The sequence below is a fragment of the Phallusia mammillata genome, chromosome 7, assembly GCF_965637545.1.
Source record: "Phallusia mammillata chromosome 7, kaPhaMamm4.hap1.1, whole genome shotgun sequence".
NCBI classification, from domain to species: Eukaryota; Metazoa; Chordata; class Ascidiacea; order Phlebobranchia; family Ascidiidae; genus Phallusia; species Phallusia mammillata.
Window position 1 is genome coordinate 16,144,412 of NC_137258.1, and position 16,659 is coordinate 16,161,070.

Below are 16,659 nucleotides of genomic sequence, written 5' to 3' on the forward strand. Positions count from 1 at the left end.
AACACGTTTCAGCTTCACTTCCAGTATGTATCCTTGTCCAAACTTACTTTTCAGGTGCTGAGTTGATCCAATGCACCTAGACAAAAGTGATAGATACACTTAAACTTCCTCAGTGGAAAAGTTATAAGTTTTAGTTTACAAGTTATTTGATGTAACCTTTCATCCAGTTATCAGGTGACACAAATTACACATTTAGTGTGGTGTATGGTTAATATTCTGTTCAATGTTAAACAAAATCTTTTTATCAATTGAAATGTTTTGTCAAAATTTAGTAATGTCAAATATTTGTTAAAATATACACATGTCAGGTTCAAATATATTGACTTGGTCATAGTTTATCAACAAAGTATTCCAAACCTTAATGAGAGCATTTATCGCTGAACTGTCTTTAAAAGAGGTTTTTAAACACCCGAACTACATCTGAATTGATTTGGCAAAAAGCTTACTTGAGGTTTCCCAGCACCATAATTGCAACACGCGAGCACAAGGCATCAGCTTCCTCCATATAATGTGTTGTTAAAATTGCCCCTCGGCTTGTCCCTTCAAATGCTGTGCTGATTGTATCCCTGGAAAACCACAAAAAGTTAAATCATGACAAACGTCTTGCTTAAACCCCTTTGTTTTTTGTACATTTCAAGCTTCGTACAGTGATTGTCTTTAGTTTTCTGGCCATTAGGATTGGAATTGCCTAAAACCCATATTCCTACCTTAATTTTATGGAATTGTTAATATGTGTTAGCCTTATAATAGTAGAAAGTGCATTCAGTTTGCACTGAGCCATAGCAATGGGTTCTCACTCACCACATGAATCGTTTGGTTTTAGGGTCCATTCCAGTTGAAGGTTCATCCAAAAGTACCACCTGGGGATTTCCCATCATAGCCATGGCAAAACACAGTTTTCGCTTTGTTCCACCTGATAGAGATTTGGCCCGCTTGTTTGTGTGCTCTTGTACACCAAGGGCATCTATAAAGCTGTATATAAAAAAAATTGAAACAGTTAAGAATAGTCAACACAATTATTACCAACTGCAAATTAATGACAAAATATAATTTTACTGATATTATTTACCAACAAACAAACAAATCGTTTGTCTGTAGTTAGGGATGTGCCAAAATTGCAAATGCTGGGTGCTCGGCCGTCACAAAAAATTCCCTTTCTACGTTTTAGCTCTACAAGGCCTTTTACGTCACCAGCGGTGTATTAAGCTGTTACAGGCCTCAGAAATACGTTTTTCCACAATCTAATGCATTTGAAAAATCATTTGTTTTTGTTCATAGACACCCTTTCGAAAACTAGTTACCTATGTTAGCAGGGCATGAATATGCAAATTTAATGCTCGGGTCAGTTTGTGCAACTGCTCGGCCGAGCACAGAGCATCAAAAATAGCTCGGTACCGAGTACCCGGGTTCTGGCTCGGCTCGGCGCATCCCTATCTGTAGTGCGAGCCACATTTACATACCTGTTAACAGTATCTTCAATATTGCTCTTTTTAATTCCATGTGTTGCAGCATAGATCTCTAAATGTTCCTTGAGTGTGATGTTTTCCCACAAAGGATTATCCTGCATAAGAAGTCCACAATAAAAATGACAAGTTATTTAATGCTAGTGTTTTTGCTGTTGTCATTTGTAACAAAATTTAAGATTAGCGTAGTATTTTACCTGTGAACAATATCCCATATCTTCATACACTGAAGATAAATTGGATTGAATCTCATGGCCTGATATGAATATCTACAAAAGTTAACAGCATAAAATAACTTATACTACACGAAATCTTGCATTTATCAAACAAGTTTAAAAATACATGAAATCCATGAAAAATTTTAAAGAGCAATTAAATTAATCACAAGTATGGTATAACCTTGCCACTAGTTGGAGCTATGTCAGCTGTCATCATGCTCATGGCAGTTGTTTTACCAGCTCCATTTGGCCCAAGTAGTCCCAAAACTTGTCCAGGATAAACAGTCAAAGATAAATCACCAACAGCAGTCTACAAAAGAAAATGAAATGTCTGAAATCAAAAGAAAAAGATTTCCGTGGTCTTAAATTTTACCTTTATAGTATCTGCTTTTGTAGTTTTTTTGCAGTTTTTTCTCTTGTTGCGTTTGACAAAATTTTTGTGCAGGTGATGAACAAGTACAACTGGTTGATCTCCACTTTCCTACAAAGAATAAATTTTCAGTTATTATCATGGAGAGCAGTAAACTTAAATTCACATGCTTCAAAAGTAACTTGCATTAAACTATGAACGAACAACTTTGCTTGTTCCACCTGTTGAAACAGCAATATTGCTATTTTTATTAATAGCCTATTTTTTATTACATCGTAAGTAGTGGCTGGGACAAATCAAACACTTATAGCACCGGCTGTTAGTTTTAAAAGTTCTTGGTGCATCTGGTACCCCAAGCTATGTTTATGTGAACAATAGTTTTTTATAAGCCATCTTATAAGTTTTTGGCTATTATGTTACCTCATTTGCCACAATTCTTGCAACCTTTTGTTTTTCTTCTTTCACATCATTGTCAACATCATCGTTATTCACTTCTTCTCGGACACTAATTTGGCTCTGTGAATCACCTATTGCCCGGTAACGGAACCTGAAAATTTGGACGACAATTAATGTCTTTAGGGTTGTCAATTTTTAGAAACAATTTTTTTTTATTAAAATCTAAATCATTACCAACAAAATTGCTCTACAGTTTTAGCTCTTTGTTTAAAACTATGGACTTTTTTCTATTTCAAAACATTTAAAATAATCTCCTACTTAAGGTTCAAAATATCTTTCACATTTCCACCATCTTTAAGCACTGAGAAGACAATAAGGAGGAAAAACATAACAAAGACATGGACATAAGCCATAAGGATGGCAAATGGAACCATTGGGTGTGTCCAGTCAAAATACAAGTGAGTGGGAATTGCAGAAACTCCAGTCAAAGCAAATATGGTGTAGATCTGTTAATTATAATAAATTAATAGTCATACTCCTTGTGATCAAACAGTTTATTTAACAAAAAATTATTGACACAAAAATAACTTTGCAAAAAACAATTATTTTTGCACTTTGTCCTGTTTTTATATTTCAGTTTTGTATCATTCAACCTTTAATATCATCCTTCAACATGTTTACCAATGAAGAGGAGAACACATTGTTGATGAAGTATATAAAATTTTTGGTCCCAACAATAACTAGAAGGGTGGCTTAGCACATATTGCCCTTGCACATACACTATGATCTATTTTAAAACATAAATATAATTCCTTCACTTATTTTATATTGGGTCCCATATTAGCCACCGTCTTTTAAAACGTTAGTTGTTTCTGCAGGCAGAAACTAATGGGTCCCCACACATGCAAAGTTGTAAATACTGCATTTCAAGAGATAACCATAAGAAACTTTGGTGTTGTAAAGTAAAACACTGTGATTGGTACTAGGATTAAATAGCCACGCTATGCAAAGTTCAAACTATACAAATCGACTCAATTCAAGCATTGTTTAAAGTTTGTCTAGTTTAAAACAAAGAAGTAAAACACAACAATCGATACCTATAAATGGCATAACATTTCCAACAATTGCGCACTGTTTAAAAACTCACCCATTTTAGGGGGCTAGTAGGGTGACTATTGGGGCTACAGGGTTTAACACAACAATCGTCATTTGTAAATGGCAAATTGTACAAGCTATCCAAATTTCAGCCAATTCCGACCCTGTTTAAAAAATTTACCCTTTTTAGGGGGCTAGTGGGGTAAATGCTGGGGCTACAGGGTTTAACACAACAATCGTCATTTGTCAATGGCAAATTGTACAAGCTATCCAAATTTCAGCCAAATCCAACCCTGTTTAAAAATTCACCCATTTTAGGGGGCTAGTGGGGTAAATGCTGGGGCTACAGGGTTTAACACAACAATCATCATTTGTAAATGGCAAATTGTACAAGCTATCCAAATTTCAGCCAATTCCGACCCTGTTTAAAAATTCACCCATTTTAGGGGGCTAGTGGGGTAACTGATGGGGTTCTTCACCCTAATGTTGAAAATATGAAACTGCAATGACCCAAACAACAATCCTGTAAAATTTTGTCCAAATCGGCAAATGTTTCAATTTTGACCACTAGGGGGCGTTTTAACCAACAACCGTAATGACTTGTGACGTCACAAGGCTGTGAACAACCCCCTTGACTGCTATCCGCAAACACGTTCACCAAGCAATCCTTAAACATAAGTACCATATGTAGTTGGCTTTATAACATCACACAAAACTAACGTTTGTGGTGCGCACAAACCACATTTTACATTTTGGGGGCTAGCGGGGTAAATACTGGGGTTATCATGACAAACGAAGCAGATGGCACATCTACACAACTATATCTACCATCTGTGAAAGTTTCATCCAAATCCATCAAACATTTCAGGGCAAAATGGGGTGGACAAACTTCAGGGAAGAAAAAAAAAAAAAAGAAAAAAAAAGAAAAAAAAAAAAAAGAAATCGAGTAAAATCAAGATGTGTCCCCTTCAAGGAAGGGGACCCATAATAAAAGCATTTAACATGCAACAACTCTCACGTAGTCAGTTAATCTATTGTTGTTTGGGATAAATTAAACTTACAGGTATCTTTATCACAACTCGCACTAAACAAGTTTTTTGTGCATCATAAAGCTGATGTATGTAGAATCTAGGCGTATTTAAAAATAAATAGGATGTATGTCAGGTTTTGAACAAGACTATGCCTTTGAAACTGTTTTTTTATGTTTATCAATATTTTTAAAAACATACAGAACAACAAGGTCTGCCATACTTTGAGAATATAGTAAATTCCACTAAAACCAACATATGGTGGCAAAAGGATGACAAAAACAATGTTTATATAGAGTGCAGCATCAGTGGATCCAAGTTGGTCAAGCAATGAAACTATGAGGTATGGAATCAAAGTCGCCTAAACATAACAAAAAACTTTAGTTGACTATTTTTATGAAACAAAGTTATTTTGATTAGTGGTTTTAAGAAACACATGTAGGTTTGGGTAAAAAAATATTTTCATATCACAGGGTCTTAAAAAAAATTGATATTTTAGACCACTATTTGATGTTAAATAACTTTAGTTTCAGAGAGGCTCTTTCCACAATCATCTTACTAGTTGCATAATGTTGAACCATGTAGCTTGGGCTGTCTCATATTTATCAAAGATGAAATTTCCACAGTAGGAAAACAAAACACCTGATGCTCCCCAGCCAAAAAACAACAATACCTACAACGTAAAACAAAAGTCTACAAAGTAAACTTGACTGTATTTGGGAAACCAGTGACACCAAGATCAAGCTGTGGTCAAACATTTAACATCTCCAATAATAAATGCGCAATAATGCTGCTTAGAAACCAACAAACGGATGTGGCATTTCAAATCACAAAAGTCAAAAAGTCAAAAAAATCACATAAGATGTTGTGTTCTTTAGTTAAGCAAAAATAAAACACCTTTTTTAGGTGCTTGGGTTTTTGTTGACAGCCTTCCATATGAAGTAGTTCATTACGAAAACACACTTACCACTGCGCCAAGGGCCCCAGATGTAAACAGTGGAACTTGAAATGCCAACACAGCAATGACGAAAGCCAGGGCAACAATAAAAAACCACAAGTAATCCACGAAAAAAGAAGCAAGCCAGTAAAGTTCGAAGGTCACACCAGAAACACGGAGTTGAGTTGTAATTTTAAGCTGCAACAAAACAGGTTATATCATTTATTACAAACAAAAAAGTGCAATGTTGTAATATTAGGATAACACCAAATGCTACATTCGCTAATCAACTTGACACTACAATTTCATGTACCAATGTTTTTAATCCTATTTTTTGAAAAAAAAGCACTGACCACCTGCATCCAAAAGTGCAAGTTGCATATTGTGAAGATACTATATCAGGAAAAGTGAAGTGATAGTTGGTTTTATTTCACTACCATTAGTTTTGGCAAAAAAGGAATTTTCTAAACATATATAACTGTATTTACCTCCCTTTCCTGAACAGCATTAAATGCAGCAAAAGACATTGGTATGAGCAATGCCATTCCTGCCATCAAAACTCCACCAAACACTCCACCATTAAATGGAGGTATCGGATCTACAAAAATGCAAAAAACAGAATTGTACTCTCTAAGTCAGTGTCTCTCAGCCATTTTAAGTTAGGACTTTCTTGCTCCCGAAAGCCAGAATAACTTCTCAGTCTTATTTGAGTCCACATATGTGAGTGTTAGAAATATTGTTAAGAGGATAAAGCTAAGTTAAAAAAGTTACAGTACTTGTAAGAAAAATATACATGTGAACTTGCAGACAAGAAACAATAGTAAAAACATCTGCCTAGTTTAGCAACAAATAAACACTTTTTTATGGACAACCCATAATTGTAAAAAGACTGTAATAACGACTTAAATGTGGTATTTGATTTAAATATTATGTAAACTTATAAACTAACAACAATTTCTTTGTTATAAAACTGCTAAAAGAGCAACAATACGTAACATTTTTGTTTCACTTCAAAGTTACTTAACAATAACACCTTTAAACACATACTTATTGCCGGCCACAGTTTGTTGTAGGTCTTGATAGGTGAAGCTGTCTTATTAAACATCGATACAACTGATGAACTGAGGACATTGATGATTGCTGGAAGACTGTATGTTCCAGTTGTGTTAAATACAGCTTTATAATTCATCTGAATAAAACAACTCACTTTTAAAAAATTGAAGGAATTTGAAAAAACACTGGTTCATTATGTAAGCTATTGCTGCCAGGCATAATATCAAGTTTGTAGAGCGACCTGTATAGGACGTCAAAATGTCGGAATAAAATTACATTTGCCAGAAGAGATCTACATCCTTAACACTGGTTCATTTTTGTTTTGGGTGAATTTTTTTGACCATAAACACTTTTTTTATTTTGTTTTCATTAATCTACACATTTTTTGCTAAAGTTATTTCACCACATCACAGTATTTTTTTACCTGTTTAATTGTGTAGAGTTTGATATCAGCTGCCATCCATGTGTTGCTTGTGTTAAGATTTGTCAAATCATCTAGCTGTAATGTCATGTTGGTATTGCTGGTGAACAGATCAAGGGAAGATTCTGTGGAGCCATGAAAGTTTTGTCACAAATTTAGGTACAAAGGTCCATGTTTAATGTGAAACTAAGCACATTTTATCTTGCAAAAGTCACTTTTGAAATGATTTTTCTCCCCACCACCCCAAGTTCACCCAAACCAATGGTGAAAATTCTGCCACTAACTTATACATTCAATGCACACTTGATGATGCACAGAGCAGAATGACAAAATGTTTGGTGATCAACCATAGGAAATACTGGCAATTTTAGACCATAAACAATCTTTACCTGATGAATTTTTGTACAACATGGTCCTATAGTTGGTTGAGTTTATAAAAACCAAGTCTGGGTTGTCAGTATTCTGTGATCCAGTTTGTAATGTCATCAGGGCTGCTGCACCAACTTAACACATAATAAAAAAGTTTATAAATGGAGACAGATCACTCCTGAATGAAAAGGATGCTTATGCAAGCATACCAGGCATTTTAGTTACTCTTCTTAACAATAGAGAAAAAATATAAATATCAAAGCTCAAAAATATCAATTTTGGTAGTATTGTAGGTTTTTGGGCAAAGTAAGTTTGACATACATATAGCAAACACTTACTGCATAAACCAAGAGGAAAAACGACACCAAATATAACTGCTGCTGGGTTTCGAACGTAGACAAGACACATTCTCCAAGCAAGAATTTTCAGCAGTTTCAAACGAGATTTTTTCTCTTTCTGTAAAAATAGACAAATCTTGGTTTGAAGATAGAAATTTTTGCTAGCAGGATATAAGATGAAAGTTTTGTTCAAACAAACTATTTTTAAAACATGAGTTTATATAATTTGAAAAAAACAAAAGTTAATGTTTAACTTTGTAACTACCTTTTTATGTTAAGACTACTTTTTTACTACCGTTTTATTATGAATTAAAAAATACTTTGTAGTGAGATAAAAATTCCATTAAGTCAAATTTAAAAAAAAGTTTTTTATGTAACCACAGTTACAACACATGTTATATCTTGCATCTTTCGTACCACACAATGTGAAGGGTCAAATGCAGTGTTATTCCTCACAACTTGCACAACAGTGTCACCATTCTGAATCTGTGTTTCCTTTTCGGTTGCTCCATAACTTGGATTTTCATAACTCGAAGACATTGAGCGAAGTCGCTGGGATATTTGATTTGCCAGCAGTGGACCTTCTAAAAATATATGGAAGAGTGTTTTAAGAAATAAAAGTACTACATAGAACACATTGCCATTGCATGTAGAAACACTGATACTTATTTTATATGGTCATATTCACTAAGTTATTTAACAATTGAACATATATTACAAAAACCATTGGTATAACCTTGCAAAAACCTATGGTTCCCTACACAATGAAACTATTAAAAACACCCGCAACTCTACCTTCATGCTCTGATGGTGTGTCTGTTGTTTCCTCATCTTCACCAATTCTTAAGAAAACTTCTTCCAATGTTGTCATGGAAACACCAAAGCTTTGCACATTCAGGTTTTCACCCCGTCGCTCCAAGTCATTAAAAAGCTCTGCGAAAAAACGCCTTGAATATCTAACAACTTTTTATTCACTCATGCCATTTTTTTACACATCTGAACTAATCTATTATAATTCATTACCTGAAAATTTTGAAACTTCAGCAAGAGGCAAGGTGTAACCTAGTTCAAAACCACTTGCACGCAAGAGCTCGGAACCAGTAATGTGTGAACTTACACATTCAGTAATTAGTGGCTCGCTGTCACTGGATTTTGCAACCACTCTGTAATACAACAAGACCGTAATTATTATGCTGAAAATGCTAAAATATGTATTGTTGAATTTTCTTGTTTACCCAAGATGATATCCAACACCAAATCGATTTTTGAGAAACAGTGATGAACCCAAACATTGCAGTTGTCCTCGACTAATAATGGCTTTGCGATCTAAAAATTCAACAATAAACTAAATCAGTGTTTCTCAACCTGGGGATCGCGACCCCAAAAGGGTCGCCAAGCACTTTTGAGGGGGCGCGAAAAGCAAGCCAACTCAGAAAGATTTTTTGCAAACTTTCCCTGTGTCTTCTATTTAAAATAGTAACTCACACAACAAATTGGTTTAGAATTAGAAAAAAGCATTCGCAAATGTATACTTTTATATTATTTTGTGTTTGGCTTTTTCCGATATAAATAACATGAAATATTGAAAAGGTTTATGGTGACATGGGCCTTACCCACAATTTTAAGAGTTTTCTATACTCCCAAAAATGTGACGTTTGATAGTAAATGTACGATAAACACATTATAGTAGTAAAATTTCTTACATGTGTTTGTAAAGGGGTCCCATTGTGTTAGAAAACCTCTAAAGGGGGTCGCACAGTAAAAAGGTTGAGAACCACTGAACTAAATGAAGTATAATCCCTGGTTGTAATAGATCCATACATTTTGTACAGATTATTTTGGTTTAAAACTATGTTGTAACATACTTGATCCTAAACTGTAGGTTAATAATGGTTTAAAAATATTCTTGTTTAATGCATATTCCAACTAACTAGGAGTTGATATTTACCCGAATTTACCATATTTCTATTGCTTTGATCATTAGTAAAAGGTTTCCAGAACATACTGTATTTAAACTGGTTTGGTTGTTGGTAAAAAGTTTCCAAAATAGCTTTGAAACAAGTTTGCAAATAATTTTCAGATACCTGCGAGTATGTCAGCTTCATCCATGAAATGGGTTGTAAGCAATGTAACTTTTCCCTCTTTGCGCGATCGCAAAACATCCCATAAATTGTTTCTTGAAAACGGATCCATTCCAGCAGTCGGTTCATCCAATACAAGAATCTACACAAGTGTTATAACATCAGATCATAATAAGTTTTCAGAAAATTGTCTTGAAGAAAACTGTTTATTTTTGCGAAGCGATACCTTTGGATCTCCCATAATTGCAATTCCAACTGAGAGTTTACGTTTCTGTCCACCAGACAATTTTTGGGCAAATGTGTGTCGCTGCGTTTCCAGTCCAATCAACTTTATTACTCTGGTAATCTACATAAAGTTTACAACGTTTTACATTTTTTAACGAGAAATACTGCAACGGTATTTGTAAAATTGTTTACTCTCATTTTACGTACTACCAAATCTTCAATCATTGTGAAAGTACTTGCAGGCAATAAAGTACCAGTAAAGCCATTTTACCAACCCTTTTTTTAAATTGCAGTTTACCTCTGGTTTTGCAGTGTCTGGATCAATTCCCTTTATTCCAGCAAAGATTTCTAAATGTTCTTCCACTGACAATTGGTCGATCAAAATGTTGTGTTGTGGACACACTCCAGTCATTTGACGAATTTTTGCCATATGGCCTGGGTTGGAAACATCATAGTCAAACACTGTTGCTGATCCACTTGTTGTTTCAATAAAACCTGTACAGAAACAGTGTGTAAGTTTCAATCTTTCATCAAATTAAAAAAAGTACATTAATAAAACATTTATTTTTATTTTTGTAGTATATACATGGTTTCTAATACTTTGCCGATATTTTTTTAGTATATTACACCACTCTAAGTACACTTATGCAAAACCATGGCTTTGCAAATTGTAGTTGAAGCTGAAATAATTTTAAACCAAAGAAGGACTTAAATAAATCAATGTTATAACAACAACCATGTTTTAATGCAACTAAACTAAATATTTTATAACCCAAACCTGTTAGAATATTAAAGAGTGTTGTTTTTCCTGCTCCGTTATGCCCAAGCAATGCAGTGATCTGTCCTTCATAAATGTCCATTGACAAATTCTTTAACGCTGTAGTTGCTTCAGTTTGTTTTGTAAAGAATCCATCAGACTTATACACTTTTGACACATTTTTAATCCTGAATAAATATGCATTTATTTGAAACATAACTTTGTTTAAGATATGGTAAAAGTTAAAGCTGTTAAATTTCAAACAAGAATTTTTAATTGAACTTTGATAAAAATGTCGGCTGTATAAATAGTTGTGTTTTCAGAGATCTCAGTTTCAAAGAATCTGAAACATGTGTTTTATTTTTTGCCACACAGGAAGACAATGATGTAAGAGTATGTGTAACGCACTGCCTACAGATACAACTCAAAAAATGAGGCTTAATACCAACAAGAACCTGTAGGTGAAATATGCAGTCTATACCTTATTGCTTCTTTACCAATCAGAGTTTCATCAATTTTTTCAATATTATCAGAATGTGTCGTATCAGATGAATAGACTTCATGAACAGCTTTCTTCTTAGAAGGACACCAAAATGAAGGCAGAATACAAAACAAAGGGTTTTCATGTTGCCCATATTCACCTGTTAAAAAAAACATGTTTTTAGTGATCAATCATCAGTGAAAGTCCCAATACATTATAGTATGTCATCAAGGTATAACGTTTGTCTACAGAATGGCAGTTCAATTACATAGGAAAAGAATGCAACTCCATTAGTGATTAATCTGCTAATACCTAACGTAGCACTGTATTATTCATGCTACAGGTGAGTACTATGTGGTCCTAGCGCAATAACCAACAACAACAGATGGTCACAATCACAATTACAAACCTGGTACCACATTGTCCAAGTAAAGAGTGATCACAAAATAAAGCAAAATGTCGACTGGAAGCATAACAAGTGCAACGCCTACTGGATTCTGTCCCACCCAAATGTTGCTGAAGAATGCACCACCAGATATATCAAGAAGACTGACCTGTGTGCCAGGGAATCAGTCAAGTATGGTATATATTTACAATTATATAAATAATTGACAAAAAATTGACCTTGCAACAGCCAGTTATAGCATAAAATTTTTCTTGATAATATTGAATACAGTAAACCTCTGTCAAACAGGATTCTATTTATCAGGATCTTTCCCCAAATCGGACAAAACTAATGGTACAATTGATGTTTAATGTAATGATATAATCATCATCAGTTAATCTGGATCTTCTCCTAAAATTTGTTTAGTACAAACCGGTCCAGATTAACTGAGATTTACTGTAAATCTCAAAAGCACATTCAGTACATGTAATTTGCAATCACATACCTGACCAATTGCAACAGCAAATGCAACAGGAGATAACAGACTGAGTGCCCAAAGTGCTGGAGTTGAAATTGTGGTTAGCACAGGCAAGAGAGACAACAAGGACATACAGATAGTCAACAAACTGCCCAAACCCCCTGCGGCTTTTGGGTTATTGAAAAATGGCGTGAGCATGAAACCCATCATTTCCTGAATAATGCAATTTGTCAAAATAATACAAAATTTGACAACTTTTCATGCACAAATTGTGCACACTTCAAATAAAAACTTACAAGAGTCAATCCATACATGAAAAACAGGAGAAAGAGTAAAAAGAAATCGCTGTTCGGAAACAATTGGCCAAATTTTGCTAGAAGGGTTATTATAATGGTCATGATGAAAATAATAATGATGTATGTTAGGGCCCAGGCTGACCTGTAAGGAAAATGTACCATTATTTGTTTGTGTTTTTATATAATATCTCTGGAATACAGTAAATGTCCCTAATACATATGTAATTTGATATATTTTTAACTGTCATGGCGCGCAGAAGGGAGATACAACTCTAGCACATTGTGAAATAACAATAGAAATGTCTAGTAAAAAAATTATACTGTTTACATCTTTCTTTCAGCTCAGGTTGTACACCTTTTTTCCATCATGGTATTGATTTTTTCAGACAGCTTTCTCTGTTTTTAGCCAAGACTACAAAAGAGGTTACGCAATATTTTAAAAGATTTATTAATAATTTTGTCACCAGCTGCCATAGGCGCCGAGTTTTACAAAAATGCAAGGTGGCGGACATAAAATATGACGTCACTATATGTGACATCACTACTGCGTGCAACTACAAGAACTTAAATTCAAGCCCAAACAGACTTTCCATAGAATGCAACGTTCGTCAAAACCAGAAAAAAAGGTGTTTGAAATAATGTTTAGTTGACAATTTCAACAAGTTGCTGTAACGTTGATCATTGGCTTAGCAACGTTTAAAAATTGTTTCCTCAAGTTTAACAATTTATTACAACACATTTGCACACAACAATGGCCCAACATTCACTGGCAGATTTGTGTGTTTTAATTGTATGTTTTACGTCGTAAACAAGGCACTAACTAAAACTGTTTGCAGTTTTTTTAAGTCATGTTTTGTTGCTGTATCACCATGTTTGTTTAAAAGCAAAATTGTTCCAAATATATCGATTTGATGATATTTCATACGTTACAGCAACAAACTAATCAAAATATCCACAGTGGCCGCCACCGTGCTTTAAAAACCCAAGGTGGCGGCGCCACCCCGCCACCACCTACTCGGCACCTATGCCAGCTGCACTGATACCGTTTAGGTCCCAAAAGTATGCACTGCCCGAAGCTTACTAAGATGTTTAATATGTTTAACAAACTAACAATGCAGTTTTATGAAAAAAATGTTTACATTACACATAAAATTTTACCACAAGGAAATGTTGCTTAATCCCATCATTTTCATAGCCTCCTTAATTTTTTTCTGTTTTTCGAAAACAATGAACACCAACAGAAATCTAAAAAAATGCAAGCCTGGAATCAGTTTTCAAATAAAAGTTCATGTTAAAATTGAAACTTATGAAACAAGAAACAGTTTAATCTAGAACATTGTATGCATATGTATTTTTTTAATTATTTTTATCCAAGCTGCAGTAACACAACCAGCAACCTATTACATACGTTAAAAATGGTGAGAAGGCCAATACGAGATAGAGTGAAGAAATAATCTGGAAAGTTTGACTGTTTGAAGTTCCAGGAAGTTTCGGATACTTTTGTGCTGAAATGATGGGATTCAAGTACGAAGAATTATGCAGAAACTAAAAACATTATTATGTGGTTACCAGGGTGCAAGGAAGTTATCAATGAGAATATGTTTTTTCCTGTTATTAAAACATACACTATGACTGGTGATAAAAATTAATACACAATGCTTATCCAAATGGGAAAATCTCCAAATTAAAAAGACAAACAGCAAACCCAGTTACGAACTCTGAGGCTAAACAAAAGTAAATATGACAAATACAAAAAGTTAACAAAAGTGACAGTATTCATGTTAGGCACACCTGAACAATAGCTGCATCGAAAAAGCTTTGTAGATATGTAAATCCAGAGTCAAGATACATTCTAGACGGACAATAGCCAGTTTCATCTCGACAAGTTGCTACAAAAAATTGCAATTTGATGCAAAACAAATTTCAAGATAAATAGCAAAACCAGGATTATTAGCGCATTGAGTGAAACATTCATAACTAATTTATTTTTTATGTCCTTTTATTTTAATGATTTATATACATTTTTTTATGTCCTGGGGAAAATGATTAGACACCATTTTTGGGAGACAGAACACTGTCATTATACAGCTCTAAATAGTCTTACTTTCAGATCTATCAAAAGGATTTTGTCCAGGCAGTGAACCATAAGGAAACCTCAGTGCATATTGGCTAACATCATTTGCCTGAGGAAAGTATATTCCCACTGGGTTTAGAGCACTGGTATTTTTGTACACAATGTCCATCTCTTCCTAAAATAAACACATATATATGACATGAACCAAGAAATATTACTTGATTTTCTCGTCAAACCACACATCGAATACATCGAATAACATAATCAAGTAAAAGCGTTTTAACAACTTACAACAATAGTTTTGTTTGAGGTAAATTTTGCAAACTTACCCGAGTGGCAAAAAATCTGTAGGTAATATTGTTGAGAGATGTGTTTTTCAAATGCTGCATCAATCTAATTAAAAAAGTTGCATTCATTTTTTTTGTTTTTATTCAAAAATAAATCTTTTTTTAAAAAAATGAACAGTTTTTATGTAAACAATTTAACAAATAATATCTGTCCTTACTGTTGAGCTTTGGGAAAGTCCGGTGCCACATATATTGGTGACTTTTGGGGAATAGGTTTTGCAGTAATTGCAACAGTTTCATTGTTGGGAAGATATGGAAATGTTGTTGGTTTGTAAGCAGCAAGTTTTAAAATCACCAAAAGGACCACAAAGTATATTGGCATGATCATTTCCTGAAATAGGTGGAAGGTTCTAGGGTTATGTTAATTGTAGTAGTACATCTGATAGGCAAATAAACCCTGACAATAAACAGCCATTCATATAACACATTCACAATTATAACTGTTCACTGAAATATTTTTACATTGTTTACAAATAGCCCCAAATTAGCTTGTGGGGTATTTTATTCATTTTATCAACTTCTTTAGAATACATTACATAGGTATGATTGGAATTAGTTCATCATCTATGAATCATTTGTCCCAATCCAATATTTTATTTTAAATAAGTTGACTTTTTTTTCTTTTTCAAACCTGAATTGTTGGTCCTTTTATCCGTTTCTTCATTAAGAAATTTCGATACAGCAATGTGCGTATCTGCCTCCATGTTAATGAACCCATGGTAAGCAGATTTTACCCCTTAACAAATCTGCTAAAACAATTCGTTTAATTTTTTATCGAAAGTAATTGTATTCATGTATTTTTGTAATGTGACTATTTTTGTCCTAAAGACAGATTCAAATCTTAATGGACGGTTGCACGACGCTAAACATACAGCATAAAGTTAAACGAGAACGTTTGTATTAGTAAACATTTAAGAATTCAGACCGCAACATTACACTTTACACTACCATGCCCATACTATTATTTATCTGGTGTGGTCTCTGTCGTGTGTCTGCTTTTAACAACGAAATGCCGCACGGTATGTTTACAGTACAGCATTTCCTTTTTTCTCGGCGTTCTCTCACTATTCAGCTGAAACTTTTCTGTTTATTTGCTCCCGAACACTTTTCACTGTGTTTCAAAGCCAGTGCTTCCTATAATAAATTGCCCTTGGAAAAACCTGACCAACATATGTTCCTGATTACAATAGAGGTGCCCTGTCAGAGTCTGACGTCGGCGACAATCAAATGTTCCTGTCTTTCCATACACTTCCGGATGATGTCCAGCGGCAATTTGCCTGTGACACGTGATAGCCATCCAAGATAAGTCATACGCTGCCGACCACGATCTCTTCGCCCCTCCACCTTTCCGGTGAGCACCAGATGTTCCAATTGCTTCTTACGAAGCACGTGACCGAGAAATCGAACCTGTCTCATGACGATGGTCCACATCAACTGTCTTGTTGTTCCAGCCCGCTGCAGCACCGCGTCATTTCGCACCTTCATCGTCCAGGATATGCGCATCATTCTTCGCAGAAACCACATTTCCGCTGCCTCCAGGCGCTTCTGCGTCGTTTGGCTGATGGTCCAACACTCACAGCCATATACGAGAACTGACCACACGTAGCATTTCAAGAGTCGAAGTCTTGTTGCAATGATTAATACACGTATTTACACATAAAAAGTGGATACACATGTTAGCCACGCTACAGACTTGATTGTGCGCAACATTTACACTATATAAATGAAATGATTTTTACCTCAATCAACCCTAGACTGTCGCATACGCAGTTGTCATTTAATTGAGCTTATTGATACAACACAGGGCACCGGCTAATTGGGCATTTTTTAAGTAGGACTATCACCAT

General features: G+C 34.6%; 1 protein-coding gene across 1 annotated transcript; it reads right to left on the reverse strand.

Annotated features, from left to right (window-relative positions):
- Window positions 1-15,707, reverse strand: LOC145238023 (cholesterol transporter ABCA5-like; the record flags this gene model as incomplete). Its single annotated transcript, XM_080101047.1, is given in 36 exon segments — window positions 1-76; window positions 447-566; window positions 802-972; window positions 1,461-1,561; window positions 1,661-1,732; window positions 1,863-1,991; window positions 2,055-2,162; window positions 2,472-2,598; window positions 2,766-2,953; window positions 4,794-4,931; window positions 5,130-5,243; window positions 5,538-5,705; window positions 5,996-6,105; window positions 6,555-6,696; window positions 6,985-7,106; window positions 7,371-7,484; window positions 7,689-7,806; window positions 8,106-8,272; window positions 8,484-8,621; window positions 8,712-8,851; window positions 8,924-9,014; window positions 9,773-9,911; window positions 9,996-10,115; window positions 10,293-10,489; window positions 10,773-10,939; window positions 11,233-11,392; window positions 11,642-11,786; window positions 12,123-12,308; window positions 12,392-12,533; window positions 13,550-13,636; window positions 13,800-13,936; window positions 14,183-14,280; window positions 14,496-14,640; window positions 14,795-14,858; window positions 14,971-15,143; window positions 15,444-15,707. Coding segments are annotated over 36 exon segments (4,701 nt in total), but the record flags the coding sequence as incomplete, so codon positions are not given.
- Between the last annotated feature and the right edge of the window lie 952 nt (window positions 15,708-16,659).